The sequence below is a fragment of the Polypterus senegalus genome, chromosome 10 (assembly GCF_016835505.1).
Source record: "Polypterus senegalus isolate Bchr_013 chromosome 10, ASM1683550v1, whole genome shotgun sequence".
Taxonomy (NCBI): domain Eukaryota; kingdom Metazoa; phylum Chordata; class Cladistia; order Polypteriformes; family Polypteridae; genus Polypterus; species Polypterus senegalus.
The window spans coordinates 106,290,507-106,311,679 of NC_053163.1; the positions used below are offsets into that span (position 1 = coordinate 106,290,507).

A 21,173-nucleotide genomic window follows, 5' to 3' on the forward strand; every position below is an offset into this window, starting at 1 on the left:
GGGAAGCATGAAGTGCTCTAAAATTTCCTGGCAGACGACTGAGCTGATTTTGGACTTGATAAAACACAATGGACCAACACCACCAGATGACATGGCTCCCCAAATCATCACTGACTGTGGAAATATCACACTGAACCTCAAGCAGCTTGGATTCTGTGCCTCTCCACTCTTCCTCCAGACTCTGGGACCTTGATTTCCAAAAAAAAATGCAAAATTTACTTTCATCTGAAAAGAGGACTTTGGACCACTGAGCAACAGTCCAGTCTGTTTTCTCTTTAGCCCAGGTAAGATGCTTTTGATGTTGTCTCTGATTCAGGAGTGGCTTGACACAAGGATTGTGACAGTTGTAGCCCATGTCCTGGATATGTCTGTGTGTGGTGGTTCTTGAAGCACTGACTTCACAATCCAGTCAAGGCTGTGGTTATCCCTGTTACTTGTGCACTTTTTTCTGTCACATTTTTTTCTTCCACTCAACTTTCCATTAATATGTGTGGATACAGCACTCTGTGAACAGCCAGCTTCATTAGCAATGACCTTTTGTGGCTCACTCTTCTGAACAACTGTCAAGTCAGCACACCTTTGCAGGTGCTTTGGGTTAATTAGCTGAATAGAGTGTGACACCATGAGTCTACAATATTGAACTTTTTCACCATATTCTAATTTTCTCAGATACTGAATTTTGGGTTTTCATTAGCTATAAGCCAGAATCAGCAAAATGAAAAGAAATAAACACTTGAAATATATCACTCTGTGTGTAATTAATCTATATATGAGTTTCACTTTTTGAATTGAATTACTGAAATAAATTAACTTTTCGATGATATTCTGATTTATTGAGATGCACCTGTATTAGTGTTGTTTCTGCAGCTTCTTTTGCCTAACCTCCTGGGGGACTCAGGGTGTACTGGCAAGAAGAGAATAGTGTCTTATTTTTTATTTAATAAAAGCTCTTGCAGATTGGGCTGCCCTTTGTCACCGATTTGTTCATAACTTTTATGTACAGAATTTCTAGGCGCAGCCAGGGTGTTGAAGGGGTCCGGTTTGGTGGACTCAGGATTGGGTCACTGCTTTTTGCAGATGATGTTGTCCTGTTTGCTTCATCAGGCCGTGATCTTCAGCTCTCTCTGGAGCGGTTCACAGCTGAGTGTGAAGCGGCTGGGATGAGAATCAGCACCTCCAAATCCGAGACCATGGTCCTCAGCCGGAAAAGGGTGGAGTGCCCTCTCAGGGTTGGGGGTTGATCCTGCCCCAAGTGGAGGAGTTTAAATATCTCGGGGTCTTGTTCACGAGTGAGGGAAGAATGGATCGTGAGATTGACAGGCGGAACGGTGCGGCATCCGCAGTGATGCGGGCTCTGCATCGGTCTGTTGTGGTGAAAAAAGAGCTGAGTCATAAGGCAAAGCTCTCAATTTACCAGTCGATCTACGTTCCTACCCTCACCTATGGTCATGAGCTATGGGTAGTGACCGAAAGAACGAGATTGTGAATACAAGCGGCTGAAATGAGTTTCCTTCGCAGGGTGTCTGGGTTTTCCCTTAAGGATAGGGTGAGGATCTCAGTCATCCGGGAGGGGCTCAGAGTAGAGCCGCTGCTCCTCCACATCGAGAGGAGTCAGATGAGGTGGCTCGGGCATCTGATCAGGATGCCTCCTGGACGCCTCCCTGGTGAGGTGTTCCGGGCACGTTCAACCGGGAGGAGGCCCTGGGGAAGACCCAGGACACGCTGGAGGAACTATGTCTCCTGACTGGCCTGGGAACGCCTTGGGATTCTCCCGGAAGAGCTGGAAGAAGTGGCCGGGGAGAGGGAAGTCTGGGCTTCTCTGCTTAAGCTGCTACCCCCGCGACCCGACCTCGGATAAGCGGAAGAGGATGGATGGATGGATCTTGCAGATTGCTTACAATTGGGACTTCCGAATGCATTGTCAAAAATTATGAATTGATTATGAATTATTATCAATTATGAATAGATGCAAACATCTCATCAGTGCCTGAGGACTGTGACACAAATGTCTTAATGTTGCATTTTGAACATTTGGAGAGGAGGGTAAACTTCCTGAGGGGGGTTGTTTGTATTTGTTATTATCATATTGATTGGTAATGTATGCTGTGTATTGCTGTTTTTTTTTTTTTTTAATATATAGCCCTTTTTTGTATATGATTGAAATATTGCATCATTTTTACATACCCAGGTCCTTGCACATTTTCAAAACTAACTTTTTATCTGCCTGATTTGAAATAAATAAAAAGATGCCTATGATCCTGATCTCTCTGGTACTTTCATATAATTGGGTCAGAATTTGTGCTAAAAATAAAAAAAAATATTAAATTGTAATCACAGAGTGTGAAACTGATACACTTTATGAACATTTCAGAGCATGGCACACCACCAAAGTTACTTAGTTTAGACAGTAACTGTGTATTAAAATATCTAATTATCTCATAAATATGTAATATTCACATATATTCATGTCTGTTTCAGAAGAAGAATGGAAGCCACAGCTGATTGTTCTTCCTATCCCAGTTCCAGTTTATGTGCCAGTGCCTATGCATATGTACTGTCAAAATGTGCCAGTGCCTTTCACAATGCCTCTCCCGGTGAGTAATAGCTACTTTGTGTTATAAGAAAAAATCATATCATGAATATCATATGAATGATTGATTTTTTTTTTTCTTTTAAACTGTTTTTTTCTTCTTCTTAAAGCAGGAATGCTTTGAGTAAATACACAAACATTATAGATGCTGCCTCCTATTGCACTGCTTTTTCAGTGTTCCAGAATTTATAAATTTGTTACACTTTTAGTCAAGTGCAAGTTAGACCTACGAGAGTTGTCTTGATGACATCACACAGGGGAAAAATAGAGTGATCACAACACTTTCTGTTGTAGCAAGTGTGAATATTTACATTTAATATATAAACTAGCCTGTTGAGTGTTATGTGATAGGTATCAAGCTGAAAATTCATATTATTTCGTAATAAAATTTTTATTAATTACAACCAAAACATAATTAAAATAACTATACAACTGTTTTTTTTTTTAAAAATGTAAGCAGACGAATGTATGATTTTTTTTTTTTACCATGCACCTTTGTCAAGTACAAAATGCAGCTGTCTTTATTGTTGTAAATGTTGTTCTAAAAAAGGCTAACTTGAAAGTAATTGAACTGGCACAACCCATGTAGGATAACAGCCATGCTCTGTTTAAAAAAAGTAACCAAAAAAATGAGATTATGTAATTTGGTCATTTGTCCTTTTAGTATTAAGTGTATTAATTGTATCGTCTTCATTATCTAGCCAAATTGATGAAAACAAAACTAAATACATTTGTCTCAATAATGGTGAAAAAAAATACCAACAATAATCATAATTCCATTAAAACTAAAAACTACCTTAAATGTATCATCAATTCTTAGCTGTATAGTTAAGTGGGATGGTCTGTGGCATTTGGCTGTATTATTGCCACCAAAGCTGAATTTGTTTTCTAAAGTAGCACTTGTTGAACAAAAGCAAAAGTAGGTTTTTTTTTTTGTGTGTGTGTGTAAGATTACTTATCAGTAGAAAGTTAGTTTCATGTACTTCGAACTTCACAAGTGGGATCTGTATTGCTGCATTGGTCAGCTGCTACAAATGGATGGATCATTTAATAGACACCAGTGACACCTAGATGTAGTGAGTTTCAGGAATTAGTTATAAAAGGATCAGTAAACTGGATGTACAGTGAGTACGGAAAGTATTCAGACCCCCTTCAATTTTTCACTCTTTGTTATATTGCAGCCATTTGCTAAAATCATTTAAATTAATTTTTTACCTCATTAATGTACACACAGCACCCCATATTGACAGACAAAAAAAAGAATTTTTGAAATTGTTGCAGATGTATTAAAAAAGAAAAACTGATAACACATGGTCCTAAGAATTCAGACCCTTTGCTGTGACACTCACACTTTTAACTCAGGTGCTTTCCATTTCTTCTGATCATCCTTGAGATCGCCTTCATTTGAGTCCAGCTGTGTTTGATTATACTGATTGGACTTGATTAGGAAAGCCACACACCTGTCTATATAAGACCTTAAAGCTCACAATGCATGTCAGAGCAAATGAGAATCATGAGGTCAAAGGAACTGCCTGAAGAGCTCAGAGACAGAATTGTGGCAAGGCACAGATCTGGCCAAGGTTACAAAAAAATTCTGCTGCACTTAAGGTTCCCGAGCACAGTGGCCTCCATAATCCTTAAATGGAAGACGTCTGGGACGACCAGAACCCTTCCTAGAGCTGGCCGTCCGGCCAAGCTGAGCTACTGGGGGAGAAGAGCCTTGGTGAGAGAGGTAAAGAAGAACCCAAAGATCACTTTGGCCGAGCTCCAGAGATGCAGTCAGGAGATGGGAGAAAGTTGTAGAAAGTCAACCATCACTGAAGCCCTCCACCAGTCAGGGCTTTATGGCAGAGTGGCCTGTCGGAAGCCTCTCCTCAGTGCAAGACACATGACAGCCCGCATGGAGTTTGCTAAAAGACACCTGAAGGACTCTTAGATGGTGAGAAATAAGATTCTCTGGTCTGATGAGACCAAGATAGAACTTTTTGGCCTTAATTCTAAGCGGTATGTGTGGAGACAACCAGGCACTGCTCATCACTTGTCCAATACAGCCCCCACAGTGAAGCATGGCGGTGGCAGCATCATGCTGTGGGGGTGTTTTTCAGCTGCAGGGACAGGATGACTGGTTGCAATCGAGGGAAAGATGAATGCGGCCAAGTACAGGGATATCCTGGACAAAAACCTTCTCCAGAGTGCTAAGGACCTCAGACTGGGCCAAAGGTTTACCTTCCAACAAGACAATGATCCTAAGCACACAGCTAAAATAACGAAGGAGTGGCTTCACAACAACTCTGTGACTGTTCTTGAATGGCCCAGCCAGAGCCCTGACTTAAACCCAGTTGAGCATCTCTGGAGAGACCTAAAAATGGCTGTCCACCGTTTACCATCCAACCTGACAGAACTGGAGAGTATCAGCAAGGAGGAATGGCAGAGGATCCCCAAATCCAGGTGTGAAAAACTTGTTGCATCTTTCCCAAGGAGACTCATGGCTGTATTAGCTCAAAAGGGTGCTTCTACTAAATACTGAGCAAAGGGTATGAATACTTAGGACCATGTGATATCAGTTTTTCTTTTTTAATAAATCTGCAACAATTTCAAAAATTATTTTTTTTTGTCTGTTAATATGGGGTGCTGTGTGTACATTAATGAGGAAAAAATTAATTTAAATGATTTTAGCATATGACTGCAATATAACAAAGAGTGAAAAATTGAAGGGGGTCTGAATACTTTCTGTACCCACTGTACAAGTGGTTTGTCATAGCAGAAGGACAAACCTAATTCTAATTTTGGGGACAGTCCAAAGTAATTTCCCTGAAATTAACTTCATTGGGAACTTAGCAAAACAGTGGTTTCCTCTTGGTTAAAAAAAAAAGCAGAATTGAAGCGAGCTCTGAAAGTGAAGCTCAAGTTTTCATTAAATTATAGTTGTGATGTTATATGTTGGTACATATTCACACGCCCCAGCAAAAACAAGGCCTTCCCAGTGCATTTGATTTCTGATTAAACAAAGTATAATTAAAGGTGGAAATCGTTAATTCCTATTTTCTAGATGTAAGGTAGAAATCATCCAAAGACAAAAACTTGCCTCTTTGAAACCTAAAAGGTGGCACTAACCAGCTTGGTAGATGCTTTAGTCCAAATGATAAAACCCACAATACACCTAGAAAAATGCATCTTGTGCAATATGCATTGTGATTGTGATGATAGTGAATCATCATATCACCAACCCTAGGTGCAGCATTAATATACAATTTGTAAAGAGCTCTGGTGACAGTAAAAAGCTAAAAGTTTACATCATAAAATGTATAGCTTTGCATCGGTAAAATAAATGACAGGGCCAACATAAAACCCTACTCTAAAAACCTCTCAGCATCCAGTAAATCACTCGGGTATGTTTTAGCATGAAAGCTATGTTATATTGAAACAGCAACAAACTATCCTGAATATATAGTATATGATGACTGTTTCTTTTATTTGGGGAAGTTATTGAATAGCCAGTTATAATCAGGCAGCATACTCCTTACTTCCCAAGCCCCCAGCAGGTCACTTCCATTTTGTAATGGCAGTTCTTTGATACCTCTGAAAACTTCCCATGCTTAACCCCATTAATGTCTGGAAGATGTACACTTTTTGGCACAAAGTGACATTTCAAATACCAGTGCCATTTTTACTTACAACCATGTTAACACAGTAAGGAAGATGCACAAGTGACAATGAGTTATTATCCCATTTTATTTTTATTTGCTGGAAAAGGAGTTATATAAAATTGTTTTCAATGTATTTTTTTTTTTCATTTTACTTTTTAAAGTAACAAGAGTTAATGTGCCCAGTAATACAGTTATGCCCTTAACTTCCCAGTTGCATAGTATATTATAGAAATGAAAAATTAGTTTACATGGCACCCTGATAGTTTTTGTGCTGATCTATAGCTACAGGTATAAGGGTTTGATTCCAGTCCAGCTGCGCTCTGTGTAGTTTTCCACATCCCCTGAATTCTCTGTGTTAGCTTTAGTTTTCTTCATCTACTCTTACTTCCTTTCAGATGCATGCATGTTAAGTAAATTGGAAGCTCTAAAAAGTCCATTATGAGGGAGTACAGGTGTATGCTTATAGTGTCTGCAGTGGCTGGGGTCCTAAAATGACACTTGTGATACATACGGTATTTTCCCTGTAAAAGTTTACAAAATACAGTAAATAGCTTCACTTCAATTAGTCTTGACTATTTTTTTGTTTTAGTACATTGGCAGGCTCTAGAGCCACCTCTGGTGCCGTGAAGCTCTTTTATCTTAAGTATGGCCTTTTAATCAGTAAGGCAAAGAAAACCTATCTTTCAGCTGTGGTATTTACAATATGATCTGTTTTCTGTTAGTTGTATTTTTATGACTGTCTTGCCTTGCTATGAATATTGGATTTTAATTCTATTTTTAAACTGGTTGAAGAATATTATCTATACTAATAAAAGGCAAAGCCCTGACAGACTCACTCACTCACTCACTGACTCATCACTAATTCTCCAAGTTCCCATGTAGGTAGAAGGCTGAAATTTGGCAGGCTCATTCCTTACAGCTTACTTACAAAAGTTGGGCAGGTTTCATTTCGAAATTCTACGCGTAATGGTCATAACTGGAAGCTATTTTCCTCCATATACTGTAACGGAGTTTAGCTGGAAGGCCGGGGGGGCGGAGTTTTGTGTGACGTCATCACGCCTCCCACGTAATCACGTGAACTGACTATCAACACAGTACGTAGAAAACCAGGAACAGCTCAATAAAGCGCTGAAGAAAACATGCATTATATAATTGAGAAGGCAGCAAAACAATAAGAAGCGAGCGAATGACATATACAACCATATTCATGAGTGCTGCTACTTCGGAAACAAAGCACGGTGTAAACCTAAAGTTTAAATTAAGTTCATAGACAGGCTGCCGCTGGTGTTTGTAATTTAGTGCCTGCCCATATAAGGCTGTCCGTCAGCGGCAATCCAATAGAAATACTGCCGCTAAATATTCACGGGTGAAGGACTGTGCTTATGCAGAGGAAGATGAGATGGTCAGGGTGGTGTTTGGCACAAATTCAGCGAAACTGCGAGAGAAACTTTTAAGTGCCGGGTCTTAGCTGACATTACATACAGCCGTGGACATCACGAGATGGCACCAGCACAGCTGGGAACCTTCGATGCAAGAACACCAAGCGGCTCCACGTGAACTGGCGCGGTGCACAGACAAAAAGCAACAGTTCCAAAGAGTGCTGAACAAAAACCGAATTACACAATTGAGAAGGCAGCAAAAAAATATGAAGCATCTGATATATACAAGCATATTCATAAGTGCAGCTACTGCGGAAACAAAGCACACGGTGGAAAAAGTGAATGTCCCGCTAAAGGTAGACAGTGTAAAAAAAACCTGTGCATGCAGTGTGTCACATCTCAGATAAAGAGGAAGACGAGCTGTTTATTGATGCAGTAAGAAACGAATCAATGAATGAAATCTGTTATCTTTACAACGATTGACAAACACGGAATGTAACTTGAACACAACACATCCTACAAATACGACTCTGATTGAAACAAATAATGATAATCAAATCCTTGATGACAGCAACACTCAATAACACTCACAAAGCAATTACTGTATATTGACAATCATGTTACGTTATTTTTAAAATGTTCCCTTTTCTTTTTCATAACTTCTTTAACACACTACTTCTCTGCTGTGAATATATATATATATATATATATATATATATATATATATATATATATATATATATATATATATATATATATATATATATATATATATATATACACACCCCGATCTACATACTCTCAAATAGACAAGCCACACGCCGTGGCATAATTGTAGAGGCTTTGCCTCTAGCGCCGACATCCGAGGTTCATTCGAGAGGGATGTACTGAGTATGTACGCACGCTTCCTGATTAATTTTAACCTCGCATCTCCTTGGTTTAGGACGTATGAAAAAATATGCGGTTAATGCAGAATCATGTTACGTTATTTTTAAAATCTTTCCTTTTCTTAGCACAAGCACAGCTGAGAAGCTTCGATGCATGTACTCCATAACAAAAAATAACGCATTTATTCACACTTTCAATTCCAAGCAAAGGGGAAATTTTTTGTCAATGCATGATTTTCTGGTACATCGATTACACTGATGCACACATCACAGCTACAAAAATGTTAGAGTCAGAATGAAGCGCGTTCCTACGACTGATAGGAGGAAAATTTCATTTCAAAAAACTACCCGAGCGAAGCCTTGATAAAAGCATGGTTTTGTGCTCACTGAAAAGCAAGCAAAATTAGATGCATTACAGAAAGTGGACTTTGTGGCTCTTACTGGGGATCATTAGACTTCCGTGACCGTTAGTAATTCTAATTACATCTAATTACAAAATGTTCAATGATCACACTGTTTTAGCCTAATGTACAAAATAATTTTGGCTAAGGTTACTCACAGTTTAAAGGTGAGGCTAGTCAAATTACCTTTTATATTTCTGACTTATTTTTTTATTTATTATTATTTAAAGACAATACCATGAAAATGTACTTAAAGTACTTAAACTACCACTTTATTTTTAAGTCTGCCCAATTTAAACCATTGATGATATTTTTGTTTCTGTTTTGAATTCAAATGCAGTTTAAAAGCATTTTTTATTTTTCAGAAATTAAAAGAGCTTGAGTTTACAATATTCATGTCCATGTCTATTATTTGATTCTGTTGCCCACTAAAACACTTTTAAAGTAAAAAATAAAATTTGCGATTTGGGGCAAATTTACGTGTGTGATTACATACGATTAATCAAGATTAATTATTACACAGCCTCTAATTAATTGGATTAATTTTTTTAATTGAGTCCCACCCCTAATATATATATGTAGATATATATGTGGATATGTATATGTGTATATATATGAATATATATGTGGGTGGGTGTGTGTGTGTGTGTGTGTGTATATATATATATATATATATGCACACAAACCGGATTCCAAAAAAGTTGGGACACTAAACAAATTGTGAATAAAAACTGAATGCAATGATGTGGAGATGGCAAATGTCAATATTTTATTTGTAATAGAATGACAGATGAAACGTTTAATCCGAGTAAATGTATCATTTTAAAGGTAAAATATGTTGATTCAAAATTTCACAGTGTCAACAAATCCCAAAAAAGTTGGGACAAGTAGCAATAAGAGGCTGGAAAAAGTAAATTTGAGCATAACGAAGAGCTGGAAGACCAATTAACACTAATTAGGTCAATTGACAACATGATTGGGTATAAAAAGAGCTTCTCAGAGTGGCAGTGTCTCTCAGAAGCCAAGATGGGTAGAGGATCACCAATTCCCACAATGTTGCGCAGAAAGATAGTGGAGCAATATCAGAAAGGTGTTACCCAGCAAAAATTGCAAAGACTTTGCATCTATCATCATCAACTGTGCATAACATCATCCGAAGATTCAGAGAATCTGGAATAATCTCTGTGCGTAAGGGTCAAGGCCGTAAAACCATACTGGATGCCCGTGATCTCCGGGCCCTTAAACGACACTGCACCACAACCAGGAATGCTACTGTAAAGGAAATCACAGAATGGGCTCAGGAATACTTCCAGAAACCATTGTCAGTGAACACAATCCACCGTGCCATCCGCCGTTGCCAGCTGAAACTCTACAGTGCAAAGAAGTCATTTCTAAGCAAGATCCACAAGCTCAGGCGTTTTCACTGGGCCAGGGATCATTTAAAATGGAGTGTGGCAAAATGGAAGACTGTTCTGTGGTCAGGCGAGTCACGATTCAAGTTCTTTTGGAAATCTGGGGCGCCATGTCATCCGGACCAAAGAGGACAAGGACAACCCAAGTTGTAATCAGCGCTCAGTTCAGAAGCCTGCATCTCTGATGGTATGGGGTTGCATGAGTGCGTGTGGCATGGGCAGCTTGCATGTCTGGAAAGGCACCATCAATGCAGAAAAATATATTCAGGTTCTAGAACAACATATGCTCCCATCCAGACGTCATCTTTTTCAGGGAAGACCCTGCATTTTTCAACAAGATAATGCCAGACCACATTCTGCATCAATCACAACATCATGGCTGCGTAGGAGAAGGATCCAGGAACTGAAATGGCCAGTCTGCAGTCCAGATCTTTCACCTATAGAGAACATTTGGCGCATCATAAAGAGGAAGGTGCGACAAAGAAGGCCCAAGACGATTGAACAGTTAGAGGCCTGTATTAGACAAGAATGGGAGAGCATTCCTATTTCTAAACTTGAGAAACTGGTCTCCTCGGTCCCCAGGCGTCTGTTGAGTGTTGTAAGAAGAAGGGGAGATGCCACACAGTGGTGAAAATGGCCTTGTCTCAACTTTTTTGGGATTTGTTGACACCATGAAATTCTGAATCAACATATTTTTCCCTTAAAATGATACATTTTCTCAGTTTAAACTTTTGTTCCGTGATTTATGTTCTATACTGAATAAAATATTAGAAGTTGGCACCTCCACATCATTGCATTCAGTTTTTATTCACGATTTGTATAGTGTCCCAACTTTTTTGGAATCCGATTTGTATATATGTATGTGTTTGTGTGTGTGTGTGTATATATATATATATATATATATATATATATATATATATATATATATATATGTATAATATATATATTATATATATGTATATATATATATGATGTGTGTATATATCTATCTATCTATCTATCTGTATGTTTATATATGTGTGTGTTTGTGTGTGTGTGTGTGTATGTATGTATAGCAACACTCATGACAATGACAAAACAATTACATTAACAATCATGTTACGTTATTTTTAAAAATTTTCCTTTTCTTTTCCATAACTTCTTTTACACACTACTTCTCCGCTGCGAAGCGCGGGTATTCTGCTAGTAGCATATAAAAGTCAAAAAATTTAGTCTCTTAATATTCCATATACTTTTATAAGAACATAAGAAATCTGACAAACAATAAGAGACAATTTAGTCTATCAGACTCATTTGTTTAACTAATAGCAAATCTGCCCCAATACCTCATCCAGATACTTCTTAAATGATGTCTTAGTCCCTGCTTCAGCTACATATCTTGGTAGTTTGTTCCAAATTCCCACAATTCTTTGCGTAAAGAAGTGCTTCTTTGCTTCAATCTTAAATGCACCTTCTAATTTCCACTGGTTTCCCCAAGAGTGTGATTCACCATTTAGTTGAAAGAATTCTAATGGATTTATACTTGATTCTTTTGAGTATTTTGTAGACTTGGATTTGGTCCTACACAGTCTCTTGTGCTTGAGACTATGCAGGTGTAATAATCCAAGTCTGTCAGAGTACATTTCCTTACTCCTGGCATGCACTTACTTGCTCTCCTCTACATATCTTCTGCTGCTGTGTTTTGCAAAATTGCCTGCGGTTTATGTGAAAATTGGCATCCCTCCATCTTTAAATAATGTACCTGAATGAGTAAGACTTTAACATGATAAAAGATATGGTAAATATATATACACACACTAGGGTGCTTCGCCAACCCCCATTTTTGTTTTTACAGATGCACATTTTAAGGTTTTTTTTTCTGTAAAAACAATATTTTAAATCTTTCGAGTCCCAACATGCTGAATCTTTTTAATGAGGTCAGTGAGATGTGTTTAATGACTTTGTACCATAATTCAGGATAGCTTTCTCTGTTTGGAATTTAAGCACAGTCAAAACGATCTACATCATCAGCAGTTAACAATTTTTTTTGCAAAGTAACCAATAAATGTATGTGAGTTAAACTCATTTTTGAAATTCTCTTGACTTAAACTTCAAAGCCTTACAATATTTGCATACTTCTGACATATCACTTATTTCCATATATTCGATCTCTCTTCGCCTTTTCGTTATTTCTCCGAGTAATAATTTATCTTTCTTTGCGTTAATGCAATGTTTACTTTCTTTTTTTTTTGACACTGTTGTTTTTTTTCCGCTTTCATATTCTGTATCTTTTTCTGTATTTATTTTGCGCTTAAGTTTTTTTTTTTTAGTCTTTTGAATTCCAGTTTTCATTATCTCTGACCTGCTCTGCTTGTGTTTGGCCCCCTTGTTTTTTAACCTTTTTATGACGTTTTACTTTGTTTTCTACTCTGTCTTTCTGATATCACTTTATCCTGCCTTTTTTTTTAATGACACCTGGTCCATGGTGATTATTTTCCCTTTTTCGAGTAATAATTTCTGTCCGAGTGGAATTCCGTTATAACAAAACTCACTGGACCATAAAAATATTTAGTTAAAAGAGAAATTTTGTTATAGCAAATATGTGGAAACTATGTATAGTATTATGACCAGGTCTGCCAGCAATTCACCATGTCTAACAGTAGCGGCGCAAGATAGCTCTGTAACTGCTCTGCTCTGGTACACAGTAATCCTGTCGCAAAGCAATTGGTTGTCCTCTGCAGGATCAGGGTTACTACATAGCGTGCTTGTTGTGTAATGTATAACATTTAATACTGGGCTTTGATCTGCTCTGCCTCACACTCTTCTGATTTCTCTTCTTCAGACCACATCTGCCACAGTGGTGATCCCAAGCCGCTGGTGGTGTTCTAATCTGAAGATGGGAACTAAAGCATGATGATTGCCCGTGCCACAACTCCTATTCTGAATGGAGTCTTGAGACTGTACCTGCTTTCCCTATACAGTAATAGAGTACCTGAAGTTTCCATTGAAACCTGGACTTCCTGTCTCTCGTGTAACTCTGTTACCCAAATGTGACAATACTTGTATAAAAAAAACAGTGCTTGTTAAACTGCAAAAAATATATCTGAGAATGAGACCTTAGGTGTAATTATTTTTTATAGAAATACAGGATGAAAATGAGACATTAGATGTACTGTATATACTCACGTTTAAGTTCTACCACTGATAAGTCGAGGCTTGATTTTACCGTATAATTTTCAGTATTTTATGTCAGTCAAATAACTCGAATGTGGAAAACTCACACTATTGGTCCAAGAGATAATATTTGCTGACGCCCACCTGAGAAGTAACCACTGAGCACACTGCAATTTTTTTTTTTTTGTTCCATGTCTTGTACCCGAACTATTCTGAAGCGTCGTTTGCACTGTTTTGTGTTTTTTGTATCTCAGAAACTCATACACCTTTATCGTAAGAGCATCCCTTATCTACGAATGTGCGTTCAATCAGAAGAAAATATGAAGCTGGTTTTAAATTAAACGTTGTTGAAGTGGCAAAAGAAATTGATAACTGTGCTGCTGCAACAAAATTTGATGCGTTTGGGAAACTGGTGCAAGATTGGAGGAGGCAAGAAGATGTTAAAAAAATAATAAAAATTAAGTGTTGCATTTTTGAATGGACATATATAATTCTGATTTTATGATCGATTTTTGAGGTTTCAGTAACCAAGTTATACGCAAGTATGTATGGTAACTTTTTTAAAATGAAAATACAGGTTTGAAAATACAGATTGGAAACATTAGATGTAAATTTTTTATTTATTTTTTTTAGAAATACAGATATAAATATAGAATAAAAACGAGACATTAGATGTAACTTTTTTTTTATAGAAATCCGGGTATGAAAATGAGAAATTAGATGTAACTTTTTAAAATTAAAATATAGCTATGAACCCAGAATGAAAATGAGATGTTAGATGTTTTTTTAAAATACTGTAGATATACAGGTATAAAAATACGGAATAAAAACGAGTCATTGGATGAAAATGATGACGCAATTCCAAAATCAAGAATCCGCTTTTTACTGGATTATTTTTTCTTTTATTAGTGTAAACTGACGTTTCTCACTTTTTTTTTGTTTTGTTCTTCTCAAAGAAAATTTTGCGAAGCGATATGAAACTCGGAACAGTACGGTATCTGGACACAACACAACTACCCACATGGATGTTCAGTACAGCACTGACACAGATTTTGGCTATACCTGTATGGTGTCTTTCCTATACTCTTGCTGTACCTGCCTGTGACCAGAAATTTCACAACAGACTTGAGACAACCTATTTTAGGGTTCCCAAGAACTTGCACAGAAAGTGTAGGAATAGCACTATTTTTTGGATGACATTATTATCTTCAGTGGCCATTTTTGGTTGAAAAGTGTTTTCTGTACTAAGATTTACATTTTGTTAAAACGAGATTCGATTAACATGATCTATGAACATTTGTCTGGGCCCACAAAATGTTCTCGTTATTCTGGCAATTTTGTTACTTCGGTATTCACAATAACGGGATTTAACCTTTATAAAGCTGCAGTCGTGAATATAATCCCCCTTGTATTGCAAAACTGAAACCTAGTTTGCAGTGTGTAAAAGATGCTGAGAATTCTGACATGTTTTAATATTTAATATTGGAATACTTAACTGCATTTTTGCTATTGTTAAAAAATAAATAAATAAATAATTAAGGAGGGGTCTCCCCTAGACTTGCTCGTGTACTCAGATATTTGGATGGATATTTGAGGAGTAAATTGCAAGACAATGATTATATTTTTATATTTTGTACATTAAGGAACTGTCAACAACAAATCAAATAAATAATTTATTGAAAAGTTATTATAAAAGTAAAGTTGAATAAATCGGACTGTGCAGCTACACGAATAAAAGGTAAAATACCACTTCCAGTTAGCGGAAAAAGCCGAACAGTTGATAGAAATCTACATTTTGCACCTAACACTTCTATGCAAAATTTGTTTGTCATAAGTGAAAGTGTACTCAAGTTATCTTATTTACACACACATGCACACACACAGACAGACACACAAACATAATTCCAAAAATGGTATTTTCGGACTTCGGGAGGTCTAAAACATCGAGATTCATCAAAATCTCAAAATGGAATTTTTGGAGGATTCCAGTGCTTTCCATATACTTTGTATACAAGAAAGTCGGGAAGGTCTAAAACATCGAGATTCATTAAAATCTCTACACCGAATTTTTGGACGATTAAAGTACTTTACCTATACTTGGTATATGAGAAACTAAAATCAGAAAATGTACCCTTTATCGCTTTTGTTCAGTAAACACAAATATGAGCAGCTATTTTTAACAGGAAGCAATTGGCATCTTTGTTTCGATGTAATCATCCAGTAGTTCTATACAATGCAAATGGAAAAACAGAAAATTATAATTTTCAAATGGGAAATCAGTGTTGATTTTTCACAAATACGTACCCACACAGTCATCATGCTAAATTCAACTTTTCTCCAAATTTAACTGGATATCAAAATTTTGAATGCATCATCAAAATTCCTAGGAATATATTGGTGTTTAATTTTATTAACATTTCAGTTCTTTGAAAAAAACAATTGAGGTGAAAAAACGGATCAGAAGAACTCTGTTTTTACTCGTATGTAATGCAAGTTGTTGGAAGTTAGAATATTCTGACTGAATGTAATTTTAAATGTCTTAACAAATTGCAGTGCCAAAAAATCTTCACTTCAGTTCCATCACAGCCAACTTTTTTCTGGCAGTTTTTACACTTAGTATGTCTTTTTATTTTGAAACATTTTAACATACTTCCACACAGCAAATATACAGTAATGGACATGGGTTTGGAGGGAATTTTCAGCCTTTTTCTGTTAGTCTTCTAGGTAAATTTGCTTCACTTACAACATAGGGCCGTTATCACAGAGCCAAAGGAAACTTTGATCATGTCTGTAATATGTACAACTAGCTTGTAAGCCTTTCACAACACTTGGGTGTGACATTGTTTTTTAAATGCAGACTTCCCCAAACTGCCACCACAATGTTTGTAGAGCACAATAGTCTAAAATGTTTTTTTATTCTGTAGCATCAACAATACCCTTTACTAGAACTGAGGGGCCTGGCCCAAGCTCTGAAAGACTGCCACACACCATTATTACATGACAGCACATTTTTTCGAGGGAATGTTAGATTTTCCAATCCAGTCGATGACCTCATCACTGCACCATGTCAAATTAGACGACTGAAAATCGCAGCCCATTTCAGATTTACTAACTGAGTGCTGATCATTCAGCATGTCCCTTTTTTCTCAGTTAATACCATGGTGCCTTATAGAGCAGCACGTTACAAAGTGTTAACAGCTGCATCGAGTTCAGCATTAGTTTCTGCCCTTCAATTCCTTCTGTTAGGGCATGTTAAAAATGAGAAATAAGATAGGTGAGCATCTCCAATGTTTGCGTCGTTCAAAGTGCATTTTCCTCGTTGCTACATTCTGTGTATTGAACTTCTAGATAAGCATTCACTGGTTCATTTTGTTGTTGGCTGTCCTGCATACACAACCGACTAATATGAAAATCAAACATGTTTGATCTTATCCAAACCAGTCGGAGGCTACTTGGTCTCAGTTATTAGGTACAGTATGTCGCATCCTGTGCTGACAGCCTGTGACTGGCTAACATTATTTAAAGGAAGGGTTTGACTTAAAATTGCTTGAAAAGTTATCTAATTGTAACATGAGCTTTATGTATGTATGCAGGTACTCAATCATGGAGACCCACTTCGTGAACCTCCTGACCCACAGTTCTTGTGGTGATGTTACTTCCAGATGCAGTTTAAAACTAAGTTGTGAGTGATGCAGTAGATGATGGGTTATTTGCATGTGCTATGTGCTTCAGCACTTGCAGGCCCTGCTCTGTGAGATTGCATAATCTACCGCTTGGTGACAGAGCTTTTGCAGCTCCTAGACACTTTCACATCACAATGAAAGCATTTAACAGTTGACTTGGGCAGATCTAACAGAGCAGAGATTTCACATACCAACTTGTGGCAAGGATGACACCCTGTGACAGTGCCGCATTTAAAATCATTGACCTCTTCAGTACGACCCATTTTACTGCCAGTGTTTGTCAAAGCAGATTGCATAGCCATGTGCTTCATTCAGTATACCAACAATGGGTGTAACCAAAATACCTGAGCTCAGTAATTTGGAGGGGTGTCAATATAGTATACTCATAGACTATAAAATATCTGTACTTCATGTAGGCATGTTGTCCTTCTGTTCTTAGCAATAAGTGACTTTTAATATCGTAACTGCAATTATGTACATTTTATGTTTATAATACTGTATTACACTTTAAATATTTTCTAAAGGTACTATTTATGGTTCATTATAAATGTCAGTCTGTGTTAAGTACCTTGAATATATGAATATCTTTTGCATTATAAAGTAGAACCCTGATTATCTGAGTTAATGTGGGTTGATGCTTGGATAGCTTAAAACTCGTGAGATTAGCTGACATCACCAGGGAATTGCACTGCTTACAGTGGTCAGAGATGGTCTTTGCACTTTTGACAGATGCAGTTCTCTGTTTAGCTCACACTGCAGAGTTCTTGCCTTTCAGCCAAGAACATTGGTTCACAGTTCACCCCTGTGCAAATTTGCTAACTGAGATGCTTTGTGCTGCACGTTTACAGTCATTCACTTGACAGTAAGTTTGGGATTTGCTCTATAGAAAGGTGGGGTAGAGTGGCGACGCTACGTTGAGAAGCTGGGAACTATCACAGAGAGAGATCAGCTAAGATTCCCAGCAAAGCACACCACTCGCAGTGATCAGAGACCGGCACTGCACAGATGGATCTCTCCTTTTACCTCATGCCGCAAAGAGCTTACCTCTGAGCCAGAGAATGCAAGTTTGCAGTTCATGACAACACTTTGAAATGCATAAACACAAAAATCCTTAGTGAATGAAACAGTACAGCATGTGTACACGAGGGGTGAGTGAGTCACGCCCACAGTCACCAGCTCCTGCACTGTTCGCTTGATATAACATTTGTATGCTAATTGCTCAGTACAGTATTCATGGTAAAGCTTTTATGAATTCTAAGAAAAGTAGTGTATTACACTTACAGGTTCACCTCAGATAATGTGAAAACTTTGTAAACCACGGTGTGGGTAATCAGGGTTCTACTGTATTTAATTTTCATCACATGTATTGTGTACGCTTAGTCAGATTTTGAATGAAGAATTTAGAATGGCCATAATTTGAGTTAACAAATGGAAAATTGAAATGTTCACTTTGTTTGAATATGTGAATAACAGGTTCCAGTTCCAATGTTCCTCCCAACCACATTGGAAAGCGCTGATAAAATTGTTGAAACAATTGAAGAACTAAAAGTGAAAATCCCTTCAAACCCTCTGGAAGCAGATATTCTAGCCATGGCTGAGATGATTGCTGAGGCAGAGGAAATGGACAAAGAGTCATCTGATCTTTGTGGTAATGCTGTTTAAGTGGCATATGTGCATAGTTTATCACAAAGCACGCATGCAACGATAGCATTCTGTTAATTTTATATTGTAATTTTCTCCCATTTTTCTCTTACAGATATTGCCAGTGACCAGAGTGCTGAAGGTTTGTTGGAAGATTGTGATTTGTTTGGGCCTGCACGTGATGATGTTCTAGCTATGGCGGTTAAAATGGCAAATGTTCTGGATGAACCAGGTCAAGACTTGGAAGCAGATTTTCCTAAAAGTATGCCATAAACCTATGTTTAATTTGATTAACAGCTATAGCAAAGAAGTTTATGTTATCATGCATCATATTGCTTTGTGGTAGCCTTTGTATAATCAAGCCTAGAGTACATTTAGGTTATATCAGTAGGCCAATATAGTTCTAGAAATCAGGGTAATACAGGAGTTCTTTGTATGCAATTATTAACCTCCTTAGTGTTAGACCCGCGTATTACTTGGGCTTTAAAAGCAGTGTTACAAGCATTTAATCCCGGGGTGTCACTCTGGCAATGGTATAGACATGTTTCGCATAAGCGTTATACCCAAGAATTACTCAGGCTATAAAAATGCTGACAGTGTTCATACCAAGAGTTACTATAGGTATAGGCATGATTTGCTTTAGCGTCAGGCCTGAGTGTTACCTGGACAGCACTGTAGATGCAGCACTGTAGATGCGTCGTCTTCTTGTCTCATATAGGCGTCACGTAAGAAACCTTTTTCAGCAGCCTAGATGTTGCACACACTTGACAGTGATACAAGCAGTGATGTTGAGGAGCCTTTCATCAGCAGTGGTGAAGATGTGAATCTGTCTTCAGGCAGTACATTTGAAACAGACAGTGAAACAGTGATTCTGTTGAAGCCAAAAGTGATGTACCTGTGCATTGTGCTGTTCAAAGGCTAATCAGTCTGTAAAGAAAATCCACAAGGAATCACACTACAATTGACCCGACTGTAATGTTGGATTGTACATGTTTTATAGTAGAAAGATGAGATTTAATAAAAATGTAATTTTTCATGCCCAAAAATGCAATGCATTTTAATGTTTTTTGAGAAAAAAAGTAATGCTAAAGAATTTAAAGTAGAATATAAACTATTTATATGGTCTTAACTAGTTGACTGTAACACATGTTTTTAAATGTATATGCAGTTATGAAGGAATTTGTAAATAGATTTTTTTTCTTGTAATCTCTTTTATTTTTTTTTTTAATTAAAATTGAATTACTGCAGAGATATCAAATCATTAAAGCCTATTGGAGGAGCATATAAGCTTGTTAAACTCCTTGCTGTTAACTCTGACTTAAAATTCTATGCAAAACCGGTTAACCCTAAGTCTTAGGTTAAACTGTTTTAATGAGATATAAGGAGTTAAGCCTGAGTACTGGTTGGGACATTTTATTTTGCTATCTTGTGGATGAAGTGACGTCATACTGCAAAAAAGTCATGATTTTCTTCAATGAGTTCTGCATCTCTATGGTAAATCATTAATATTAATTAGTGGGTTAGAACCTTAGACCAAAACACACAATCGTGTTTATCTATCTTGCAGTGTATTTTATTATTACTACATGTCCTGTCATTTTTTTATCCCACATAATCCAGACCATGGTCGCAAGATGTATGGCACATCAACAAGCACTGGACAGCGCGCCAGTCCATCACAGGATGAATATCCACACACACAACATCCCAACCCAGGACACCAACTCTGGCTTTGTTTTATTACTACATGCATTACAAAATACTTTCCAACAGATTGAGCACTGAAAACGTTAATGCTGAGGTCTATGTTGATTACTTAGATTTCAACCCGTTTTACACAAGCAGCACAGCTAATTTTACATAATAAATTCCGATGCCCTCTAGCAGCTCTGTAGGAAATAAGCAATGTGCACAAGATCCTTAGAACACTACCTCTTACTTTCTCTTACTTAAGCACAAAACTACATTTTGAACAGTCACTTTTTTGGTGCATTTCTGTGACAGCACAGTTTCGGTGCAAAACACAGTTATTTTATTTACAAATGCCTTTCACAGATTTCTTCCATTTAACAGTCCACAAATAAACACACTCCTTTCTCCTCCTCTTCACCCAGGGGAGCCTTGCTTGTCTCTTCTTCCTGTGCTGACTCCCTGTGTGTGACTGGAGGGCAGTCCCTTTTATCCTGGATCTTTGGAGTACTACTGGTGTCAGGACACCACAAGCAGGAACCACCCCTGAGTCAGGCAGGATCTCTGAAAAGTAGGAACAGCTTCTTCCTCCGGCTCCCCCTGGTAGTCCCCACAGACCCAGCAGGGCAGTCCCATTTACTGGTGTACTGAGCAGCCATATGACTAGGCAAATTATCCCAGGAATGCTGAC

The 21,173-nt window shown here is 37.6% G+C and overlaps 1 protein-coding gene across 2 annotated transcripts in view; it reads left to right on the top strand.

Annotated features, from left to right (window-relative positions):
• Positions 1–21,173, top strand: part of LOC120537389 (zinc finger MYM-type protein 3-like) — a 180,756-nt gene that overhangs the window by 116,886 nt on the left and 42,697 nt on the right. For both annotated transcript variants that reach the window (XM_039766293.1, XM_039766292.1), the window contains exons 16-18: positions 2,479–2,594; positions 18,626–18,800; positions 18,909–19,055. In XM_039766293.1, coding sequence (XP_039622227.1) covers positions 2,479–2,594; positions 18,626–18,800; positions 18,909–19,055 — 438 coding nt within the window. The remainder of the gene's footprint in view (positions 1–2,478; positions 2,595–18,625; positions 18,801–18,908; positions 19,056–21,173) is intronic.